Below are 24164 nucleotides of genomic sequence, written 5' to 3' on the forward strand. Positions count from 1 at the left end.
TGGTGGTTAAATTTTTTAAATAATGTTTAATGAGCAGTACTTTTTTATGTATAGAAAAACAATTAAAATAACTATTTTGCTTTGTTGGGGAATAGAAAAATGTTAAAACAATCAGTTCGATAAGGTTGGCAATTACCAATCAACTTTGTGTTTATATTAGTATTTGTAAATGGCATACTAACTTAAAGTGAATTTTCTATTTAGATTTTGTTCTCTAGTGAAATTGATAGGGCTTCATTATATGTTTATATGTAATAATTGTTTGAAAATGAACGTCATCAATGAACGTCACTGATGATAAGCATTTTTCAAAGGCCCCGAATAAACGGCGGTGAAGGGATTTTAAAACATCTGCCAGTCGGATCAACAAAAGGTTTCCGGTTTCACAGTAACAGATGTCTAGATGGCACGTGGCACTTCTCAAGATTACAGCGAGAAAGGGAGAGAAACACAACTGAATTCACACATGTTTATTATGTGATCATTATGGGTAGGATAAAAATTGGATAACAAAAACACCTTCTCCGCCAGTGCAATAGCAACTTTTATAATAAGTTTGGGGTAATCATTTTTGTCAGTAATATAATAGTCCAAATCAGTAACTAAAAATTAATTCACATCCATGTACAAAATGTAGTAACAAGTGACCCAAAACATTGAGTTCGATTTTAATCCCCACATTCTACCTGTCCCTTCCCACCTAAACTGATCTGTACAAAAGGCCTGGGAATATTTTTCGTGAGAATTGGCCCTTGGCCGATTTTACACAGTCTTATTTCGAATCCTTTCGGTCTCGTAGAGGTGAATTGTTTAGAAGTGGATTCGAATAAAAGGTTATTTGGGATTAAAATTGGTGCCGGGCTATTGAGCTTTTTTGAGGTTACCAAAAAACTTCAAAATGTAAAAAATAATGCTTGTCCAAAAATTGAGCTTTGTATGATGTGCTTCAAGTCCTTTACTTTCAAAGGGATTGTCACAACTGAATAGTCGCAATCCAGTTCTTTTACTTGCACCTGAAAACTATTCAGATTATAACACACACACAGATCAGTTTATAATCAAAGGAACAAGTTTGTGGGTATTTTCTAATACACGATGTGGTCTTTTTAGGTGATCATAGATTACAAAATTTGCAACTATGTTGGCCATATGCCCAGAACCTAAAAGGTATATAAAGTTTGTCGAGCGCCTCTCAAATCCAAACTTCCTACAATACGAAGCAATTTCTGGGAATAAGGGTTTGCACACACAATGACGTAACATGCTCTAAAGAGCGCACAAAGGATCAACGAACATTCCTTAAATTCTTAAACTTGGTGCATTACGCGAATAGATTCGAGGGTACACAATAAAAAACCTAGTTTTTTGCATTATTGAAAAAAAAATCACATAATTACTTAGCCAGTTGGATGACCTTTGCGTAATAAAAGGCATGAGGTTTTTTACTATAAAGTTTTTTATTTTATAATACCCTGACCCATTTAAAGGGCGACTTAAATATACACAACCAACAATGAATGTTATTTTAACCTAAATAGATTGTATTTACTAAACAATACCAATGCATATGCTTTTCATCCAATATCAAACTGATTTTTGAAAGCTAGACCAATCTAACAGATCTGTAATAAAAAAAAACTAGATTTGCGTTGTGTCTGAGATCCGAGAGCCTCACTGCCTTATAAGGTATTACATAAATAAGTGGAATTTTGTTGTACCGGGTGATCAAATAAAGAAGGCAGGCGGCTGTTCCTCGGAAGCTGTTTAAAATAAACACTAAAAATAAATTATTTTAATAAATTTGGCGCCAAGATGAAAATGATTTCCAGTACTCTACAGAGGGGTCCTTAGAGAGAAGCAACAATCGATTATAGAAAAAGTACAAACAAAAAATATCAAAACGACTTACCAAGCTCAAGGGGTCATTTATCATAATATACAGTCTTTCCACGAGAATTTAGTGACCTGCTGGTTTTATTGTATCTTTCTGTTTTGTAGTGTTGTCAACACACCATAATGTTTAAGTGGTTTTGTATTGTATGATGTTAATAGAAAGGCATTCTTTATAACTGATTATCTATGTTTTTTCCCTAGTTCTACAGGGTAAGGTAAGTACTGATATTTAATTAGCTCTATTAGTTAACTTTAACATCATTCACCTACAAGGATACTTGTAAAATGGCTACTAACCAAAAATAGTCTATTTGCAAGTAAGGTGTAACTCGAGTTCACTTTTGATTGGTAAAGGTATGTCCTGTGAAATGGTTGTATTGGATTACACCCTGTATTTTTAAAAGACCCACTGTAAGCATAATAAGAAAAAAATATACAGGGAGTTCTATTTTAAAAAAACATATGTTTGTATTATAATTTACAAACCGACGACTAGAAAAAAACTTAAGATATGATGATTAAATAAAAATATCTATAAAAATCCGTTTTAACCTCTTGAAGAAAGTTTCAAAATATCTGAGATACTAACTATATAATTAAATTTTCCAGTACTGCCACCTTTGATACCCTTTTTTTTTCTGTTCCGGAAGATTCCGCTTTCTAACATTGGTAGAAGATTTTATCCTTTCGTTCCCAGGTGCCGTCAACTGGTGATCTGGTCTATCGTCAACAGATGGCACCTCTTGTATAATGTTGATTTTGAAAACACTTAACTTGTTTTTTAATGATTTTATTACATTTTTTGGTGTAGAAATTACCACATGTTTTGGTGATAGTCATTTGTCCTCAAAGGACTGATATTTCTATTCATTTCAGAATTTGATATATTTACCCTCGATAACCACTGGCACATTCTTCAAGTACCGGGTGTTTTCCTAGCAGAGGTCATCGGCCATATGTCGGAAAGTATAAAAAATATGAACTGCTTTAAAAAAAATAAACTACATAATAATAATAATAATAATCCATTTATTTCCACAATTTAACATAAAAAATGTAACTGTCGAAAACGTCAATAGATAAAAAAATAAATACAATAATTACAAAAATTAAAATGATAATAATAATAAACTAAAAGCTTTAATAAAAAAAACACACTGACAACTGATCTTAAATGCCTTTTTTTATATTGTTTGTAGATAAGGTTCCTGGACCCCTTTTGCTCTCAGCCAGTAGTTGTGTTGTCTTTCTAACGCTCAGCACCGTACGCACCGCATATCAAGGAGGAAGCAAAGCTCAGAAACCACACAAGACAACCAATTGATTTGTAAACCGAAGCACCAAGAGACCTGCCTGGGGATGGCCTAGAGTCAGACAAATCCTAGGCAGAAGAAAAACCCCTGGCAAATTGCCCCATAAAGGGAGCAGAAGCCATATTCCCCTAATTAGATAGGGGATTCAGGAAGGAAGGAAGGATAACGGCAAATATTTGCGAGTAATTTTTTACACAAAAACATGTCTAAATACAAGATGTTTGGAATCTAATTATTATTAATCCAAAACAAGCCTTAAAAAGTCAACCGGTATTTTTGTATATTCATTTTTCAACAGCCTAAACGGCTTACTTGTATCCTTTACTAGCAACACCGAAATCCGTTTTCAATCAACTGTGTTCGTAATACCAAAAATTAATTAAGCTCGTTTAATCCTATTTCATTTTAAAATTAATCTTGCTAATATCGTTTGACTGGACGGTCGCAGTTATGCAAATTTCAAATTCAGGTATCATGATTTTACGAGCTCTGCTCTGAAACTGACTATTTGGAGATAAGCCTTCACTCGCAGCACAAAAATATTACCTACGTTTTATTCTATGGTGTACCCAAGCTTTATGTAAAATTAAAAAAAAATTAAATACAACGAGGGCTGTTTTAAAACTTTCTTTCTAATGTACTCATACATATTGTTGCAAAACGGACTTTTAGTTTAGAGTAAGTGGTTTGGAGTTTAAAGTAGTTATTTCGTGTTACCCCGTATATTCGTCGTAGTTCAGCTGTTTGTGAGAGATAGAGATTTATGTCATAGTTTGAAGTTTAAGAGAGAATGCCAATTTCATGAATATTCCCAAATTTCCTAGAATCCATATAGAAAGCCTATATAACCAGCTGGTCTAGGACTGGTTTTTGTTGTTGCGACTGTTAAGAGTAGTTGTCAGTTCGAGGTAAGACAGCAGTTGTCAGTGTGGTTTGTAAAGAAACAAAATATACGGTGTCAAAAAAAAGTAAAAAGTGGTGTTAAACGTAATAAAAAAATGGAACATTTGGTGTCAGAAGTGGGATTGGAGATCCAGAAAGACAGTGAAGAATACGATAAAAGAAGTAACCAACCAACCTGCAAGAAGTAGACTTTGATTGAATGTTTGTGAGTACCCGATTACAAAGTGCGAACATGGAGGACGCAGTAAAATAGCTTATAGAGATGATGAAGGAATTCAAAGCAAGCCAGAGAAGTCAGAACAGCAAGTTTGAAGAAATGAAAGCGAGTCAGTAAAGTCAAAGCCATAAATTTGAGAAGATAAAAGCAAGCTAGGAAGAGATAAAAATTAGCCAAGTGCGTCAAGACCAGTTCGAGGCAAAACTAGAAGCAATGCAAGCCAGCCAAGACCGTAAGCTAGATGACAAAAGGACAAATCAAGGACCAGTAAGATTGTATTATTAATGAAATGAAGAGCGAAATGGAAACACTTTTGCAAACGCTTCTTGAAAATGTCTGGTAAATGCGTCTGCTTTGTCTTTGTCTGTATCTAGTACAGTTTTCGTTGATTGTGCCAATGAAAATGTTTTTTTTTGTAACACGTGAGTTTTTTAATTTTTTGTCAGTAAGTTTTCTCCGCGTCACTACCGTAAAAAAGTAAACCAGGATATCTCTTGTTTAGACTTATTTAATATCATTTTTGAGGTGTCTGTTGAATATTTTTTGTTTTGTGTCTTACTAATGATCTGGTGTTGTGTTCTATATTATTTCTGCGGTTTAAGTGTCTAAATGTATAATAAAACCTATAGAAATGATTTAAGCACGTACTATTTCAAGGTACCTATAAGTACTTCTAAGAGTACCCTTTAACTAGTCCAAGTCCACAAAAAAACTTATTTTTTGTCGAAATCAAACTTGCCTGTTTTTGTATGACCGTTGCTCAATTATCCTCTTAAACATAAATTAAAATCATAAATAAAAACAAACACTTTACCATACGAAATTAAAACGGAAACCTAAACATTCCAAATGTCTGGCAAAACGTTTTATTTATGTGCTGCTCTGCGGCAGTAAACATTCATTGGCGAGTTTTGCAAATCTAATTTAAACGGGACGAAATTTAGACTGACCCTTTAAAAATAACGTTAACTTTTTGAAATTCTCAAGCGTGCTGTTGAATTTTATTTCGAGTTAATTAGAACTGTTTTTATCAAAAAATTACCATCAGACATACAATACTACCTTACACCTGAAAACAATATTCACATCGTGGTTCCAGTTTTTTTTTTTGAGTTTCCGTAAATGAACTTAATTTGTCAACGTAATTGGCTAGTTAAGGTTGTGGTATAAGACAAACTCAGAAATAAGAAAACTTGAGGAAAGTTACCGAATCCGAACGAATTGGATGTTATGTAAATCTTTATTAAGGTTACCAAAACCCAGTATTTGGAGTAAACTTTTTTCAAGTTACTTTAAATGATTTCGTAACCTGACATTTTAATTAAAATTTGTGCGCTCAAAAAACAAAACAATCAACAAACAATTATGAACTAAATTCAAAACAATATTATGATATTAAATACAGGAAACAGATTTAGCGTTTCTAGAAAATCAAATTTGGAACATTGAATCTCCATGGAACTGGAAATATTGGTTTAATAGATAATGTAAATGTTTCAAATTTTCCGACTACAGCGCAGGAAATAAAGCCACATACACACAAACCTCACTTAATACAATTTATAATTAGCAATTTAATATGCAGGAAGCACAGTATATAAGCTGTTTATTAAAGTCGCTGAAAACAGTTTGCAAAATCATGCCTTTCAGACGTTCAAAACGTTATCACATAATAATTAAACAACTCTATTTTTAATTATTGTGAAACAAGAGTGAGCTTGTATTTTTTTGTATTTTTTGTATACATAATGCAGGCCAATCTGATAACCCTCGATTACTTGAGCAAATTAATATGCATTTTATAAAACCAAATTATTCGTATTACCCTTGTTATGGTCAGGGGGTTTGCACTAGTTTTTTATGGTTTACTATTCAATGCCAGACTACCTTGTTGTATTGTTTTGAGACAAAATACAACGTTTGTTGTTGTAACAAACGAAATATACTGTGCAAAGTAATAGCCCAAATTAATGTTAATGTCAGTAAAACATTACATATTTGGTTTCAGAATTCAGATTGGAGATTCAAAACATTGAAAACTAGGCGGAAGCAGAGCGGAGCAGACTAAACTGCAAGATGTGGACTGTTAACCTTACTTGATTGGAAAAGAGGAAATGAAACAGCTCTCTGCCTCTAAATATTCCTGGGTTAAATTGCCATTTATTGAGGTGGATGGACTGTATTGTTATTCAAATTACGTTTAACCAACTTCCTCAGAGTGGCACAAACTCACGTTAAAATGAAATGAACTATATCTCCAATTATGCCAGTACCTTCGGTACTCAATTCAGCTCCTTCACATATTGTCCTTAACAAGCATGGTCTTCCAGGGTATCCATGGCTAGGAAAGATTCAGAGTCACTTTAAAAATTGGTTTTATGGTAAACATACCTTTCAAGCTTCCTTTCAAACAACTCGTACAAAAATTGTCTGGTTGTGGAGCCAATAATAGGGGGATAGCTAAAGTCTGTCTCGCTTTCTGGCAAGTTATAGGCTGCTTCAAAGTTGACGGAAAGAAAAACGTCTCCCGGTGTGTTAACTTTTAAGGGTACCGCAAATGCTGTCAAGATCTGCACAAGAAGCACAGTTTTAACCTAATTTGGTGCAGTTTACACTTACCCCCATAGAAGGTCCCCCGTTTGGAAAGTGGAAATACAAATTTTTATAATCGTTCCATCCCTGAGCAGATTTCCAACCTAAGAAAACCACCAAAATTACCAAAAAGTATAGCTTTCTTTTTACGGATGCCATTATACACTCGCGCAAATTATACTAAGCACCTGGAACAAGTGTACAAAAAAAACTATAAAATTGAAATAATTCTTCAGAATTTAGCTTTCTATAGCGAGTAGCAAAACATTGTACTTAACACCTTTTTGAAGAAATTATCTCTATACATTTTTCCAATGATAATGGACAGTTTGGAAACTCAGTTACAATTCCTGTTATTGGTTTTGTGACACCCTGTATATGACAGGTGTTTAAACTTTATTACGCTGGGTAGCAGGATAAAATAAATACTCAGTTTTCTTGGTGGGTAGACAATATAATAACACGTTCGTACTTTTTAATCTCTAACATTGGAGGGAGTACGATGGTATATCTCAAATACTTCAATTTATCACATTTTGTAAAATGCGCTATATACAATAAAATCCTATAAAGAACATAACTAAAAATTAACAATATACTACTTTATACTACTTAATATTAAGAATAAATAAACTAGTAATAAGTATCCTATTTTTAACACCCTGAGGTTCTTAAATTTAAATCAGCGTCGAAACACGTGCATAGCCTAAGTTTGTTTTGCAATAAAATACATAATAAAGATACCAATTTTAGTCATCGCTTATCACTGTTTTCAAAATGTAAACGTCTTAGTGAGATAATACTTATTTATACTAGTGTTTAAGTGACTTAAACCATTTTTTATTTACGAAAAGAACAATTAGGCCCACGAGCGTAGCGACTGGCCTAAGTTCTTTGAGATTGAAACAACCTACATAGTAGCTTGCTTCAATCTCGATGAGAACGTACGGTTGAATTGCTCTACGGAGTACAGTCGTTGACTCTGAAGGTCCAAACTGGACCAACCAACCAACTGAAGACATGCGAAATGTGGCTTCACAGAAGAATGCTTCGTATTCCGTGGGCACAACATGTTACAAACGAGAATGTACTACGAATAGTGCATCATCGCTATTAGCGATGACAATATTAATCGCTATTTTTAGCGATGATAAATTAAATTCGTTGGTAAGGGAGACGGTCGGAGACTCCGCCTCATAACACCATGATGTAGTCGTCCCGAATTCTGCAACCCGCACCAGGTTCGTAAATTAATTGAATAATAAACCATTTCCTAAATTATAATAAATAGCGAGTGCCAAAGTGTAAAGATGCCAATACAAACAAAAATGTTAATTTCAACTGTTAATTCGAACTTGTGTGCATGTTTAATTGTTAAATTGAACCTTCATTAAAATCTACATTTGATTCTTAGTACTTGGTTGGAAAACAGTAGTTTTCTCAATAATAATAGTTTCGAGCCTTTTGCAACAAGGATTTACTGTAAACATCAATCAAAAGAGAAAAATATTTAACTTATATTTTAACTGTATGCACTAAACAGAAACGACGCGTCGTATCTGTGACTGAAGGAAACTTATTTTATATGTTCTGTACACGTGTCTGTGAAATATCGGCTCTAGAGAATGCAGTTTATGCTTACTAATAAAAGAAATATGGTAACTGCTGCCAAGTCTACATAGATACTGCGTCGAGTTTTTCGTTGCATTGTCAGTAAAAACTAGGCTAAAACTACAAACTAAGCGCACACGTTTGAAAGAGTACATGTTTTGTAATATAAGGGTCAATTTATGTGGGTTTTGCTATACATTTTTTATTTTCAGATTTATTATGCATGAAAATGCAGATACAAATATGCACTAGCTGGATATAGAACACTGCAATAGTATTTATGTTTAACATTACTTCTTTGAAGATTTTAGTTTGTAAATCATATATAAATTTATAAGTTGGGATTTTTGTCTCACCACACAAAAAGGTTAGTTGGAGAAATTAAATTTGCACTATTTTCAATAAAGTTAATAATGTTTGATATGCGAGAAACTATGCAATACCCATACTTATTTCTAAATTGAGGGATATGGCAGGGAGACTCATTCATCTCTTTACTGTTGAATGTAATAATGGATAAAATAAAAAACGAAGAGATGGAGTGAGAAGGATATAGAATGGGACCTAACAAAGTCAATATAGTATGCTATAAGAACGACGCATTACTGGTGGCGGACAATGACAACCTTCAAAGAAAAAACTTGGTGATGGTGATTAGTAGGGATCCCCGAAGGCTGAAAGTGGCCAACAAAAGCATAGAACAGATTTTGACATTTACTTACCTTGGAATTGATACCACACTTGCGACAGGAACATAACCGCGACACAAAAAGAACAAAAGAGATAATAAGTAACGTAGAAATAAAGACTCTAAGAACAATTAAAGAGTATAACACTTAGGAACAGTCAAACTAATAAGAGCATACAGGAGCAATAGAACATCCAAGGCATCAACAAATGGCTAAAAGCAAGGACAAGAATAGAACACCATCATGGCACCTGACAGATCAGCTAATAACTGCAAAAATAATAAACCTGACAGCAAAAGATCAAAGAAAAGATGGAAGGACGACTTCAAGAAGGAACAGAATGAGAGGCAGACAAACAGGAGCAATCCTAGTCAGACGAAGAAAAAAAAGAGGAGGGAAGGTGTAATGTTACTTGTTTTATTTTGTTTATTGAACTATTTTCTATTCAACTTGACAATGCAATGCGACTTGACATCATAAATTTTTGATTACTTTTAAAGATTGAAAACTCCGCCCTAATACACCTTCTAATTTGATATTGTCACATAATCTGGTCTATGCTTTTATACGAGAATCAGCAAATCTAGGTCAGATATAGATATAAAAGTTTAAAGTAGTTAAAAGCATTAACCAGAGAACTATCTATCCAGGATATTTCATAATCTTAGGACGTTTTTAACATGGCTACTTATGTATTAAAAGAGTGAAAAGTAATGCTTTTGCCCTGAGAGTGACGTTGGCTGCTTGACGCAAAGCATATGGTATGGACAGCAAGCGGTAAACTAATGGGGCAATAAAGTAAACTCCTCACAAAAGGGAAACTTTTGGTTGAGATTTGGAAGAGAAAATGCATCATTTCAAATGTAGAAAAATTATCACCAAACTATATAGTACTCGTGTGTATTATTTAAAAAGAAACCTAATTATTAGCAGTTCACAATTACAAAAAAAAAGTATAAAATAATAAAAGCCGTAATAAACACGGAAATGGCGTTAATTAAATTTTACTTCAGAAAAGTTCTTTGATTTGCAGACGGAAAGTTAAAAAGTTTTTTATTCCATTATATTCAGGTATCTATCTTCCTAAGCGAAACCTTTAAAAGATTTAATTTGTCGAAGGATGTAAATAGGGGCTTACTTTATGAAAAGATTGTATTATGTCAGACTCGCCTTTTCATCTCAATTTTTGACAAATGTATGTTAATTGGTTCCTTGCCTTTTAAAGTTTTCATTTAAATTGAAAAGGGGTTTCGTTTTTATACTCAAAAAGTTATAATTTAGTTATTATTTTCATGCTGTAATCAATTAAGTTTTGAGAAACTTTTTTACTTTTAATTATCTTGATTCAAGGTGGAACATATCACAATGTCGATCAGCACTTTATTTTTTTTAATGACAGACCCCCCAGATACATTATAATTAATATTACCAATATCATATTAACTATGTTCACAGAAATTCCAGAGTTTTGTTTATGATATTGTTGTAAAGATAATAATTTTTAAAATATACTCTGATTTGATTATTTCTTTTCATTCCTACGTATAAAATCTAGTTCTTTTCTTATGGTGGTTTTTGTAAAGAAAATATCAGAATTAATTTTATTATTAATCTTCTACTTTTTAGTCACAACTCTATTTGTACGTCCGAAATACAATTGATGTATCTACATCTGCATCTAATTAGCAGAAATTGATGCAAATCAAACCTTAAAGCATAAATAAGCAGTCATCTAAAATTCATAGCAGCTGTGTAGGGCGCCACGATAAGGTCACATAAGGGTGCGTTGAGCTCCAGTTAGTCTGGATTTGTTGAAGCTAAACTATTCATTTACACAGGCTTTGTCTTAAGAAATGCTGTGTAATTAGCTTTAACGATTTGAATAGTTAGAAGCCCTATAGTCCAAGCATAGTAAGTGATTATAGTTGCTGAAGCCGTTTTGTAGTCACAAATAATTACCTTTTCATTACTTACAACATGCTGAAACAAGCGTTTGAACGTTGAATGAATTAATATGTAATATACAATGAATTTAAACCAACAGAACTGGAACAGCTCTCTAGAATACTATTTTTCCGAACGCATACATAAAATAGTATGTTGTACAACAAGGGTGAATAAGATGTCCATATCGCACAAGGCCGAAAATTTGAGTACAACGCCGAAGGCGGATATATAGGGGTCGAAGAAAAAAGGTTTTTTGACAAAATTTTGATTTGATTCATATGGTTTTATTGACGTTTTTCTCTAAATGTTGACGTTTTCAAGATATTGAAAATTAAACATTGAAAAATTCACCATTTTGAACGCTATAGCACACGAACGGTTGAAGATAGAGCTAAACGATTTACAGGTTCCTATCTTACTTTTTTGACATCTAACGATAGTATTTTCAAGATTTAAACAAAAGTCAAATTTTAAGTCTTTTTGAAAAAACCGTCATATCCTAGATCAAAGGTAAGATAGTAACATGTAAACCGTTTTACTCTATCTTCAGGTGCAAATTTTTTTAACAACTTAGTATAAAAACAAAATATTGTCCAACCCATTTGTTGGTTGGTTCCTCCTAACTGGATCCTGGACTCAATAAAAGCTGCGATGTTGTCTGGCTTTAAGCTAGCAGATTGGCTGTACTCTGCAGTTTCTTTCAAAGCCTCAGGGTTTCCAACCACTACAGTGTAATTACAAGCTAGAAAAAATAACTTAACTAATAACTACACCATGGTATTTGGTTGAGTCCCTTGGTATTTTCTCACTGATGAATCTGTATGGGGGGAGTTAACTGGAATAACAATAAGACAAAAAGACCACCGATCGAATACAATTATTCACAGTGGAGGAGGAAAACTCTTAAAATTACTTAAAATTGAGCTTTTATAAAATTATCATGGTCATTCGCCAAAAAAAATGCTTGGATAAAGGTATGGCATCAGTTTTTCTAGATTTTATCAGTTATAATTTTTCACTCACTAGTAAATTGATCTTTTTCGGTTATCGCTTTACTCGTATATTATATTGCAGTGGATAAAATACACAAATCTCAAACAGTAATTCGTCTTTGGTTAAATTAAAGCAATTGGAGCCCTAATTGGAATACTGAGAGTGATTGTAAATTTAAAATGATCTCTGAATCTCGCCCTTAGCTTGCGAGTAAGTCGAAACTGCTCTAGTACGGAAAAATAAATCTACTCTATATCAAGAAGTTTTCTTATTTTTGATATTCAAATTCACTTTTACTAACAGAATAAATATTTTCAATAATTCGCCTATATTTTATTTCTGTGATGTAAATATTAATTTCCTAAACAATACATTCCATTTAAAAGGCTCGATTTTAAATAAATACTACCCGTTATTGCAAAACAAACCGTAGGCTCTATATAACTCTATAAGCAGCGTAGCGGAAAAATACATATTTACATTTCTCTTAATTCTATTTTTACACATTAAATAGAAATGCTGGTTTCTATGTCACATTACATTGAGCTTAGTATGTTAAGCATCAGTTACGTATAATTTAATTTAAGTGTACTCTTTCCCATTTTCATAATTACACACGAAAAACGTAATAAAGTTTTTATAAAACCAAAGTACACCGACGCAGACATTTTAGCTCTAAAGGTAATTCGTATTTTATAAGATAAACTGACCTTACCTTTAACCTTTCTCGCAGCTTTAAAAACCTTAACAGATTACTTTATCTCCACCCACATTGGAGAAACAATTTTTCACTATTGTCGTCTACCGCCTGCAGTTTTGTATTACAAGACCCACACAATCTATCAGACCATCCATTCTAATGACTGAAAATGTATTTGGAACAGTTTTAAGATAGGGTCATTAAATATACGACTGGGAAACGCTACAGCAAACTTACACCTAACAAAAAGTTTATTTACAATAAAATAATCACTTTAAAACTCATCAGCCTCTAATAGAGTTTCTCGGCTTCGTTCCAAAGTTTCTCAAATTATCTTGTTGCAAATGTGCGAGTCTCCGTGTCCGTTTCCGAGTAATGTTATGGAGGTTTCTTGTCCGTTGTTTAGCATCCTCCTCTTGATGGACATTGTCGGTTTTCTGTTGATTGATTGCTGCCGTTTCGTGGACACAAGGGACATTGATGTTGCTTGTTGTCCTGTACAGGTGCTGCATCTGTTTCGTCTTTGTTTCTTGCATAATAAATATCTGAAAAAGAAAAAGGAAATGTAATTTAACGATCATGATTTCATTGTCATTTAAGTTTGTTTAACTAGAGACTTTTGTTATGTCTTAATTTTTGAGTGGTTATGGAAACCAAGTCAAGAACAAAGTATCGAGCAAACGACTATTGCTAGAGATCTTATCGTAACTCCAACAGAAAGTTTAAAAATTCTGCATTATTTTCCTAAACTTTTGAGAATTGTAGTTTTTATGTTGGAAGTAAAGCTAAGTAGTATTCTATTATTCCAGTTGTTTGCGATACAACAACTTATACTTGAAAGCAGAAGGATGAAAAGTAAATAAGCAGAAACACGATCATAATTAAATAAACAAAAATAAGTAAGACACATCAAAATTTCATGCTTCCAACGCTCTCTACTGCTCAACCCTGTACACCCTGTTCTAGTTATCCATTGAATTAGATGCTTTTGTCTGCGCTTTCTTAGAAATGATGATTTCTCTCTCAAAACTGGAAGTCGAATGACTTCCAATTAATGAAATTTGCTTTAATAAGCCCTTAACTCCCTAACCATCTCATTTGTATGCACTTGTCGGAGAAGCCAGTTAAACTTAGCAAATCCCACATATAGAGGTTATTATATTTTATTACCTACTAGACTACGTTGCTAGATTTGCTATGCAAATGTTAACTCACTTAAGGTTGATGGACAGATGAATATGAAAAGTGAAATCCAATTCATATACCGGCTATAATAGAGTTTAATACAGTTACCAACTACACGATTAAAGTCAATAGTTACACATAAAATCGCATTAAATTTAGAGTAGGTCTAAATTGATTTAATTCAAATATTTAATTGATTAGGAACAAAGAAAAAGCCAAATTAATTTGGCAATGTAAATCAATGGTTAATATAAAATAAATTTAATCGTTTACATACAGTGTCTATTGTTACATACATGTTACTTTTTTTGAAGAAAAAATTTTGGTTGAGATTCGAGATTCCTCAACAATACAAGTAGATCATTTCTCATTACTGATCCAATATGGGTGAAGATCATTCGAGACTACATAAATTTGAGAAAAAACATAGAAATCATCAGCTTAGAGGAGGAATAGCAAGAAATCAACCAATTGGGCACAATACAAAAGCTTTAAGATAAACCGCCGCTACGTTACTTGCCAACAGTGGTGCAAATGTACTCCAATTAAAAAGGCTAGGAGGATGGAAATCTAGTACTGTGGCAGAAGGTTATGTGGATAGCTCAATGGAGAATAAAACCATAACTTATCAGTAAGTATACGTAATATGATTGACTTTCAACCTTCAATGACGTTAGTAATGACAGCATTGCATATATGGTTGTAAATAAACTACTTTGCGCACGTGTTAGAAACAATATTTTTTCTCCGAATGAAATAACTAAGTATACATTTTGTTTTTAATTTTAAATTTTTATTGAGAATATTCCCGCATAGTGTGCGGGAAAATGCTACTTTGCATATGTCAAAGTGTGCGCAAAGTAGCTTCTTTGCCGTCATTCGTAGAAAAAGTATTTTACTGCTGTTAGAAAATCTTGGCTTGTCCACTAAACTTGACCTTTATTGCCATACATTTGTCGATAAGCTATAAATCTGACCGAAAACAGCAGAGTCTAATACTGCATAAAATTTTTACTATATGACGAATCCTAAATAACCATTGAGTCCCTCATTTTAACGCCCAACCGTTACGATTTTACGGCATAATATTTACGATGTGATAAAATTATTCTTACCAAAGCCTAAATTTGGCATTGTCATCTTTTTTCATCCATATAAAAGTCTTTTATGTGGGTTGGTTTACCGACTAATATATTTCTGATACAAACATGTAAAAAAAAGCAATTTAAATAATCATATAATAAGTTTTATTTAGCATTAATTAAAATTTACTCAGCTCATTGTTTCAAGCCCTCTGAGTTTCAGCTCCCCAAAAAAAGATGATTTATTAATTACAAAAAGTTAGAATCTCATTATTTAATGCGAAACTTTACGACGAGTCTGTTTATAAAGCTTTTTGCTAATTGAGCAAAGTAATAATGGTAGTAACATTTTTGAATCTCATTTTGGTTAAAACGTATTTCTAGTTCAATATGAATCTCAAATGGCTAGATTATAATATAATTAGAAATTAGTCTAAGATAATGGTTTCCAAAAGCAATTTCCTGGGAGTTAGTTTTCAAGGATAAGCATCTCTCTAGGCCAATACGTTGACACAATTTTGAAATAATTGCAATGGCAAAAGTGAATTCTGTGCCAGTAAATTGGATTAGTTTTATAACGCTGTAGATTTAATTAGTAATGTGAGGTTATGCGTTGCATTAAAACAAAAATGGAGGTAAATTCAAACCGGAAGTAGTAAAAATGCAATTTAACTCGAACAAAATGTCAGAAAATTGGTCTATAGGGACATAAAAAAGTGGTTTTAAAAAACCAATTGATTTGCTTTCATTTTATAGTTTTATTTTTTGTCATCATTTGTGTTATACGAGTATATTACTCGATGTGACACTTTCATTAACTCTACGAAACTATATTAAACGAAAATATGTAGTTATAAGCTTGTTCATGTTCAACGGTAATTTAATTTTTTTAATTTGTAAAAGTTAATTTCAGTGTTGGAAGTTGAACTAAAACAGTTAAAACTGTTGTGTCCTAGTGGTTTATTAAAAGATACGCTGGTGAATAGGCAGAAATAAAACTTTTTATTTGACAACACTTAGAAAATCACTCACATATCAACTGAACCATTATAGCCAAACATCCCAGTATTACTAAAAGATATAGTATATTATATAGTATAATCTCACATGAGTATGTTCGGTTTACAACATCTCCCCCTTTTCGTAGCCACAACGAGTTGAGGTTCAAGCTCTGCAGAGCTCTCTACTACTACTCTTCAACAAGTAAGTAAGTCCAGTCCATTGTCGTAGATTTCTGAGCCAAGACAACCTCTTCCTTCCTATTCCCCTTTTTCCTTGGATCTGGCATCTGGATGGCACTAGTAGGACGCTCTAATGCTTCAGAATCTGCTGGTGTTTGAAGAAAGGTATGAGCGTTGCTCATGATGAAACAAACACGACGTTTCCTCGAGTTTCTCGCAGCGTTTGTACGCAGAAGAGCATAGCTAGTTTAGAGGGCAGACCGCTCCACACAAAAAGCAGAGAGATCCAAAACATCAAACTCAATTTGAGACCTGGAAAAAATACACACTCCCCCGTGCTTTCCCGGGAGACTACAATAACAAGAAGCTGAAGTGTAGCCATAGAGATTTATATTTTATATGCTCCAGAGAGGAGCGATCAAGCCAATGCTCCGATAAACAGATAAAATTATATATACAATTTTCGGGTCTTTAAGGTGAAAGTGGGCGGCGTTGTTAATCTTATAAATAAGGAACCTAAATTGAATAATATGATCTTATTTTCAAATGCGACATCTAATATCAGAACCGCGTTTGTTTACGTTTTGAATTTCATTCGCAGAGAAATTTGAATGGTTTTTACTGTTTTAAGACACTTTTGCGGTATTAAGGCTGAGTGTAGCTTAGTTTATGTGTGTTTAGAAAACCCTTATTTGAGGATTTTGAGCGTGATGTGTTTTACTCGGCATTTCAGTATAAATTTTGAGTAATAGTGGAGTTATGTTTGTTGCGCTAATTTTCAGGTAGGGACTTAACATTTCAATGTATTTTTATTGGTTGAATAAGCTTACTCATGCTAGTAAATGGTAATATTTAGCTCTAGTGCTTCAGAAACATCACTGAATAAAACTATAGACGAAGGCTTATATTTTGTATAGTGACATAATGGATAGAAAAATAGCTCTGGATAGCCGAGTAGCAATTATAGCAAAAGTATAAAGAGTTTATCTTGTTCTTAATGTCGTTGTGTGTGTTGTCAGATTGTTTGAAATCGCAGTGGGTAATTTTCCAAACCCATATTACTTTAACGATTTTAGATTTTCATTAAATTTTTAATATGCTTGTATTTTGTGTTGCAAGCCTCTTGAAATATTACTTAATTGTTTGAGCTTCATATATGGACTGAACGTTTATTCCATTATAAGCTTTTCTTGGTAAAATTCTATTAACTTTATCCTGTTCTGATAAAACTCTTCCAACTACTTTACGCTTGTTGCATCCAAAACAATTCTATAATATAGAGCTTTTGATTGTTACCATATGGTTTATATAATATTAGTATTTAGAGCTTACTAACACGAAAAATAACAACCGTAAGAAAAACCTGTCTGAAATTTAACTATAAAAAAATATGTCGCGATCTTAACCTTATAAATTAGGTAGAATCTGTCTGTAGCTTTTTTTTACAAGCACTTTTACTTGGAATACGGTAGAGACTAAATAATTGGACGATAAAATCGCGACATATCAGGTTCAGGATTTGCTTGTTCCAGGATTTTTCGCACCCTATACAGTGTGTACGAGTGTACGTGATAAAACTTAAAACGACGCGACTGTTATACGATATACGTTACACTCGTATATCAAGATTAGTACTTGAGAATAATACGTTTTTAGACGTTCACCTTTATCATCTATTTTACTTTATTTATCAACGTATTCAAACCTTTGTTTTACAATCCGCTTTGCAATGTAGCAAATTATTTATTACTGTTTCGTTATGACTTATCGGGTTGAATGGAAGAAGTACAGGGTGTCCTAGCCGAGAGTGCTTGATCTGAATGCTTTTAACTGTTAAACCAATTTGCTTACTTTCTGATGACCAAAAATAGTGAATTCATCATTTTTAGTTGTGTTTTACACTTACGAAATTTTATTCAGTACCAATTTTCATTTAATTATACAGAGGAACCTTGATAACAGACACTAAAATAAAACCGAAATATGAAAGTTATCCGGGCTTATAAGCTTACAATAACTTTGATATTTCAGTTTTGACCGGCCGTGAAAGCCTTCATAGTCTGATAAAATAAAACCATCTGCAGACTGTGGCTCGGACCAGTAAATCTTAAAATTAAGCGAAAGATACAAGTCTCAAGATGATATTATCGGTTTATTAAAGGTTCCTAGAAATGTTAGGTAGCTAATCAAATCTACTGTATCAAAACAAAGTTTTTGCTGTTTGCTTAAAATAACCATACTTGACATTGGTTCTTACCTGCTAAACCTGATGCTTATGCTACAAAAACAAATAAACAAATCAAACCAAATGATCTAACCTAACCTAACCTCACAAATCGAGTACGTATTTTTATCATAAATACAAAATTCCCTAGGTTTTACATTGTTGTCACAAAAACTTTGTATCACATAATGACAGCGTTTTGACCACATATTCTTATATGACAAACTTTTTTTTTAATTAGCTTTACTTTGTTTTCATATAAAGTGGTAAGTGGTACAAAATTTGCTTTAAAAAATGAAATTTCATAAAAGCGACTGATCGTAGAGACCTCGTTTTAGCGGCATTTTCCCAAAACAATGTTCCATTCAGTTTACGTTTTTTTTTCGGTAGAGGACATTTATCCAAAGTTTACTCTTTTATCCTAGAAATATCTGGAAAAAATTAAATTTCATTTATTGCTGTCTTCTGTTCGCCCATGAAAACCAAGCCAACAGCAGACTGGGCTCTAACTACTATTGCATAGAATTCTTAAACAAATTGTCTGCAGAACTGAGAGCTCTACCAACAAGCGAGTTTAGCCCTCTAATCAAGCGATTTTTAATTGAACAAGCATTCTTCTCCATTGAAGAATTTACTTCGCTTCAAACTATTGAGCGGGTTTCGCTTGGCGACACTCCAAGGGGGGCTTGCTGTGCATAAAGTAAATCCTTCGGGCTTGTCGGACATAGGGGTTCCCTGCTCGTATCGAGCGGGTTCCGCTTGGCGGCACATCAGGAGGCCTTACGCACACTCACACACACACACACCCCCACGCACCCCCTCGTAGAGAGAGTCCCATGGGCGTCCCGCCTGTAGCGGTACTAGCGGCCCTCTTAATCTGGGAGTAAGATTTAGTTAGGCATCATCGTCAGTATACAAATAAAGGAGACATAGTTGAGCTACGTTTGTTGTTTCTCTTCCTGCGCTACCCCCAAAACGTGACAATATTAATACTCACACATTATAGCTATGTATTGATAATGCACCACCCTATAACATAACAATCGCAGGTACTCTAAGTTTATGTTTTGTTTTGTATTAATTTAGTATTATTGTTTAACTTTACCTCACTGTAGATTTTATGCGCATTTTATTTTATACAATTACCAAATTTAATGTTGACTAAATGTATACATTTCCGAATGTTTGTAACATGTTATATAATAAATAAAAAAATAAAAAATGCTATTGCTTTCTAATACCTATTCCGTAAAGAATCCTATTATCTATCGTGGCCTGAAAACTATCTTCTGTAACACGAGATATCAGACTTAAAGTTATACTAAAATTAACAAGTTGGCGACATCGTGACCCATCCATAGGTTACAGAGAGGGTTTTCTTACATTCTTCATGTGGGACGCTACTAACATTTCGTTTTAAAATTGTACTTTTTATATTTTAAATCAGATAAATGTCTATTACTATGATATTGCTAGTTTTCTTTTGTAGTAATTGCTGGGTTTAAACTTGACCCACCGGAGAAACACGACTGCTGTAGGAAAAATTTTATCCTACAGCCATTGTAACTCACCGGTGGGCCAAACCCTACCGAATATGAGCGGAATGTTGTAGAACCATTCAACAGGAAAGGCAAAACAAAGAAGCAAGAGTAAAAGCAAGAAATGTGTTAATTTTTTGCAAAAACCTGTAAAAAAAACATTATATGTGTTCCCTGTCTCAAAAAAAATTCTTGAGGAAATTTTGCATTTTTTTAATACTGTATTTTTTTCATTTTTGTTAAAGCAAAATTATAAGACACTTTTTGCAAAGCCACGCTGAACATACAAAAATAAATCCGTCGTACAGCTGTACTTCCTAATTCAAAGATTTTCAAAATACACGTAACTTTCCATGGAAAATAGACCATGCCCCACCGGTGGACACATACGTCGAGTAAGAAAACTCCTCGTGACCCACATGTGGGTCATGATGTCGCCAACGTGTTTTCTATGCATTTTTGCATGTTTGGTATCTCCAAAATTACCGCATCAACTAGGTTGATATTTTTACATTATCAACCTACATAAATTATGAGAGCAATGATGTAAAATTTGATCGATGTCATAATATCATCATCCTCAATAGGGAGGAAAATACTTTCAGTCTCTCTGGTGGCACTTTCACTCCCTAGGTAGTAAAAGTGATATTTTCATCTCTCAAATGAGGAAGGAAAATTTTATTTTCTATAAGGGTTGTAGAAAAAAAAAATTAAAAGTATCAGTCTGGAAGAGGCAACACAGCGACTGGAAAGAGACATTTTAAAAAACAAATTACGGGCAAAAAAAAACGCAATATGACCATGCTAAAAGGGCAAACGATTAATAAAACACAAACTAAAAAGTGATACGAAGTGGAAGGCAAAAATTTAACGAATCATGTTCGGGGAGCTTATATTAGCTATCTCAAAAGATGTACTTCAATTTCCCTTCTTTTATTTAATTTTAAATTCGCAAAAAAAGTGCAAGAATTAAACTAATTTTGTCAAATTATATCTTGGTGCTTGTGAGTTCTTGATAAATTGTTTTCGACATTAAAAAGAGCGGAATTAGATACGAATACACTAATATTTCTTGGTAATGGTTTAATTCAAACGCTATTTTAGCTTTTACACACTATACGTATATGACACAAGATCTAAAGCATGACGTTTTGCGGTAAAGATACAAAATCAAAGTGCTTTGCCTGCTGTCAATTAATATGTTATCTATACTGCAAATATTATTTTTTTAGTACTAAATTACTTTCATTAACAAATTACTTGTTAGTGCAATGGAATATTTAATCGAAATACCTGAGCACTGATTAAAATCGGACTTAACTAGATATCTTGGAGTTACAGAGCTTTGACAAACAGCATAAAGCTATGGAAGTATTAGCCTATAAATTAGAACAGGCTTTGAATGGCATTCTGTTAGTAGTATTCCAGCATTATACCTTATCTGCTCAAAATTGCTTTAGGGTCCACTGAAAGCTAAACACCAAACGAAATGAGACAACCATGTATTGATATATTTTGACTATTTTTCACCTTTTTTTCCAACTGTTTGGCATGCCCGAATAACCGTTCTACATTTCCTTCCGATAATATTTTTAATATATAGTCCAAAAGAACTTTATTTTTAATAGTTCTGCATAGAATAAATTATTGTTTTGCCTGACTTTTATGGGTTTCTAAAATGATTTGTACATATTTACTTGCGATATTAGAAATAGATCATTTTAAATTAGCCATACTGAATCAACGTTACGGACAGAGAACATTGTTAGCTGAACATTGCCCATAGAAAAATAAGTTTTTTTCTATTTTATGAAGCGAAAAAATTTTCTCAAAAACCCAGTCAGGGGTTGTGAGTTACTAAACTCAGGAGAAGAGTAAAGGGGACTCGGTAGAAGTGTCAACAACCCAAATTTTTTTTAAAGTATCCAACATAATTAAGTTTTAAGGTTAAAGAGTCTACATTTGAATTCATTGAGTTTACATTAAGAATTTATGTGAAAATTAATGTAATATTCGCCTACCTGCGTTCAGTTTTAAACTTTACATTTGAATACAGACATTATTACGACAGGCACAGGAAAAATCTGAGGAAGCTATTTCTAACTGAATAGGAAACGAAAGTTAAGAGAAACCTCAATCTATCAATTGAATAATTCCCCTTGAAAAATTGTCATTTTGCTACCCTAGCTTTTGCTCTTAGATTTATCGCTCGAATAAAGCTTCCAATCCATTTCAGCAACCACAAGGCTGGTAAGTTAAAACTTAGAAACCATAATAGAGTATTTGAGTCGTCTCTCGTAAATCCTAAGAATGACATTCTCAATTCGCAAATCCCGTAATCGGTAATAACATGTCAAGGATGGAATTTTAGGAAAGAGGAGTAATATACGAGTATAAAACTTGTCAAATTTGGTACGAATTTTTTTATTACTGTTATCGATATCCGAGCTGACAAAGCCAAACACGACTAGTCAATTTGATCTAAAGTTAGTTTTGTCATTAAGTTCAACTATTGTAGAGTTATTACTTTTTTTTTCTTAATAGTTTAGGGAACGGATAAGTAGGCAATTGCCACTCGTTGAACGAATATAGATTCCTAGACTTTCCGCAACTGTGCGATATGAAATAGACCAATCACAGGCAATTTTCAGGGTGGGATATGAAATAGACCAATCACAGACAATCTTCAGTGTGCGATATGAAACAGACTAATTACAGCTAATCTAGAACGAAAACAAAATAATTCTTTTGATTGTCATCTTTATTCAGTCACATTCATCATTGCATTTTGGTTTATGTTTTGACGCAATGAAAAAGCCATTCAAGTTTCAGTTAGTGTTCAATTAAAGAATAAAACATCTATTTTATTATACAGTGAGGTTGGAACAAATTCATTTAAAATTAAGGGTTTGGTTTTTTGGAAATACGCTCCTACACGTCGATATTTATTTTTGTCTGCGGTTTTTTTTATGGTAAATGCATGTATACAGGGCGGCCCAAAAATAAGTTACTACCATCAACTTCATTTTTTCAAATAGAATTACCTATTTTTAATTTTATTTTTGAATTGTGCATCAAATTCTAAGTAAGAAAAAAACTAAATTAAAAAAAACAATTGAATAATAAAAACATTATTTTTATTTTAAACTTTATTACCCTGTATATTGGAAATGAAGATTTGCAGACAAATTTTTATAGGAGTAGCCCACCTTAAAATGTGATTTTCTACCTGAAGTCATGATCATAACGACGATAATTGTAGAAATCAATTTTGTAAAACAATAGTTGCGTTATTTGCAATTAAACCAAAATCAGCCTAAATTAACATTTTTATTATTGACTTTAGAAACAGGAGTTGAACCGATTAAATTCCTACTACAACAGGTTTTGGTAATAATGCACGCTTTTATCCATGTTTAGCCTGATATTTTAAAAAATTAAAATTTATTTTAATACTACTGTATAAATAACATAAAACCGAACAGTGTCATAGTTTAGCGTAATTTATTCCACACATTTCCACTGTGCACTTAATTGAATCCGTTATATCCAATACAGCTGTCGATCACATTAGGGCAAAACTCAGTCTTCATTATGTTCACTAGATCAAAGCATATGCGAATTTTGTGTTGATATGAACAGAAGTTCCTGCTATTCGGCTACATAAACTCAAATATCAGTCAGTTCGAAAACAGTAAATGACCGCAGATTGTGTGGTTTTCGTAATGAACGCTGTGACCGCACTTTGTGACATGTTGTTTTCGAAATGACCGAATCAATTATACGCTCTCAGGTAGAACAAAAACAGACAATTCAATATTGTACAGGGTGCTGCATTTTCGATGGTTTTACGGGGTATAGAGAAAACGGTAATAGATAGAAAAAAAGTAGCATACGTGTTCCGATCTCATTTTCTGAGCTGAGATGACTGGCGAAGAGTGGGCTGCGCAAACTTCTTTTGTTTCAAAGATACGGGGGGTTTTTGAAAATTGGTCATTTTGGAACATCCTCTGTATTTCATTTGCTATTAAAGTTATCAAAAAAGGAAAAACGGTTTCCGGTAGAAGTTTTGACGTAGAATCCAATGGCGTAGCCA

At 33.1% G+C, this 24164-nt stretch overlaps 2 protein-coding genes and 1 long non-coding RNA gene across 5 annotated transcripts in view; 1 reads left to right on the forward strand and 2 right to left on the reverse strand.

Moving 5' to 3' along the window:
• The first annotated feature begins 3967 nt into the window (after window positions 1-3967).
• LOC145739064 (uncharacterized) lies at window positions 3968-4812 on the forward strand. Its single transcript, XR_014180896.1, has 2 exons — window positions 3968-4128; window positions 4257-4812. It is a non-coding gene; the product is annotated as an uncharacterized LOC145739064 (long non-coding RNA).
• Window positions 4813-5973: 1161 nt separating this feature from the next.
• LOC145735935 (uncharacterized) lies at window positions 5974-9285 on the reverse strand. The gene is made up of 4 exons (XM_081990081.1): window positions 9252-9285; window positions 8013-8143; window positions 6718-6920; window positions 5974-6667 (listed from the first exon to the last, which is right to left on the reverse strand). The coding sequence occupies exons 1-4, from the start codon at window positions 9283-9285 to the stop codon at window positions 6556-6558; spliced, it is 480 nt and encodes a 159-aa protein (XP_081846207.1). The 3' UTR covers window positions 5974-6555.
• Window positions 7352-24164, reverse strand: part of CCHa1-R (CCHamide-1 receptor) — a 102813-nt gene continuing 86000 nt past the window's right edge. For all 3 annotated transcript variants that reach the window (XM_081972774.1, XM_081972767.1, XM_081972758.1), the window contains one exon: window positions 7352-13403. In XM_081972774.1, the coding sequence (XP_081828900.1) occupies window positions 13184-13403 (220 nt within the window). In that variant the 3' untranslated portion in view covers window positions 7352-13183. The remainder of the gene's footprint in view (window positions 13404-24164) is intronic.

This window comes from Ips typographus, linkage group LG1 (assembly GCF_016097725.1).
Source record: "Ips typographus isolate SLU linkage group LG1, UJ_Ityp_2.0, whole genome shotgun sequence".
Taxonomy (NCBI): Eukaryota; Metazoa; Arthropoda; class Insecta; order Coleoptera; family Curculionidae; genus Ips; species Ips typographus.

Excerpts from the sequence above, each read along its gene's own strand:
- LOC145735935 (XM_081990081.1), bottom strand. The coding sequence starts at position 9,285 with ATGTTCCTGTCGCAAGTGTGGTATCAATTCCAAG. Across the intron at positions 8,144-9,251 it reads AGTGTGGTATCAATTCCAAG|AATTCGGGACGACTACATCA; the intron begins GTAAGTAAATGT and ends TGCGGGTTGCAG. Across the intron at positions 6,921-8,012 it reads ATAGCGATGATGCACTATTC|GTTAAAACTGTGCTTCTTGT; the intron begins GTAGTACATTCT and ends GCACCAAATTAG.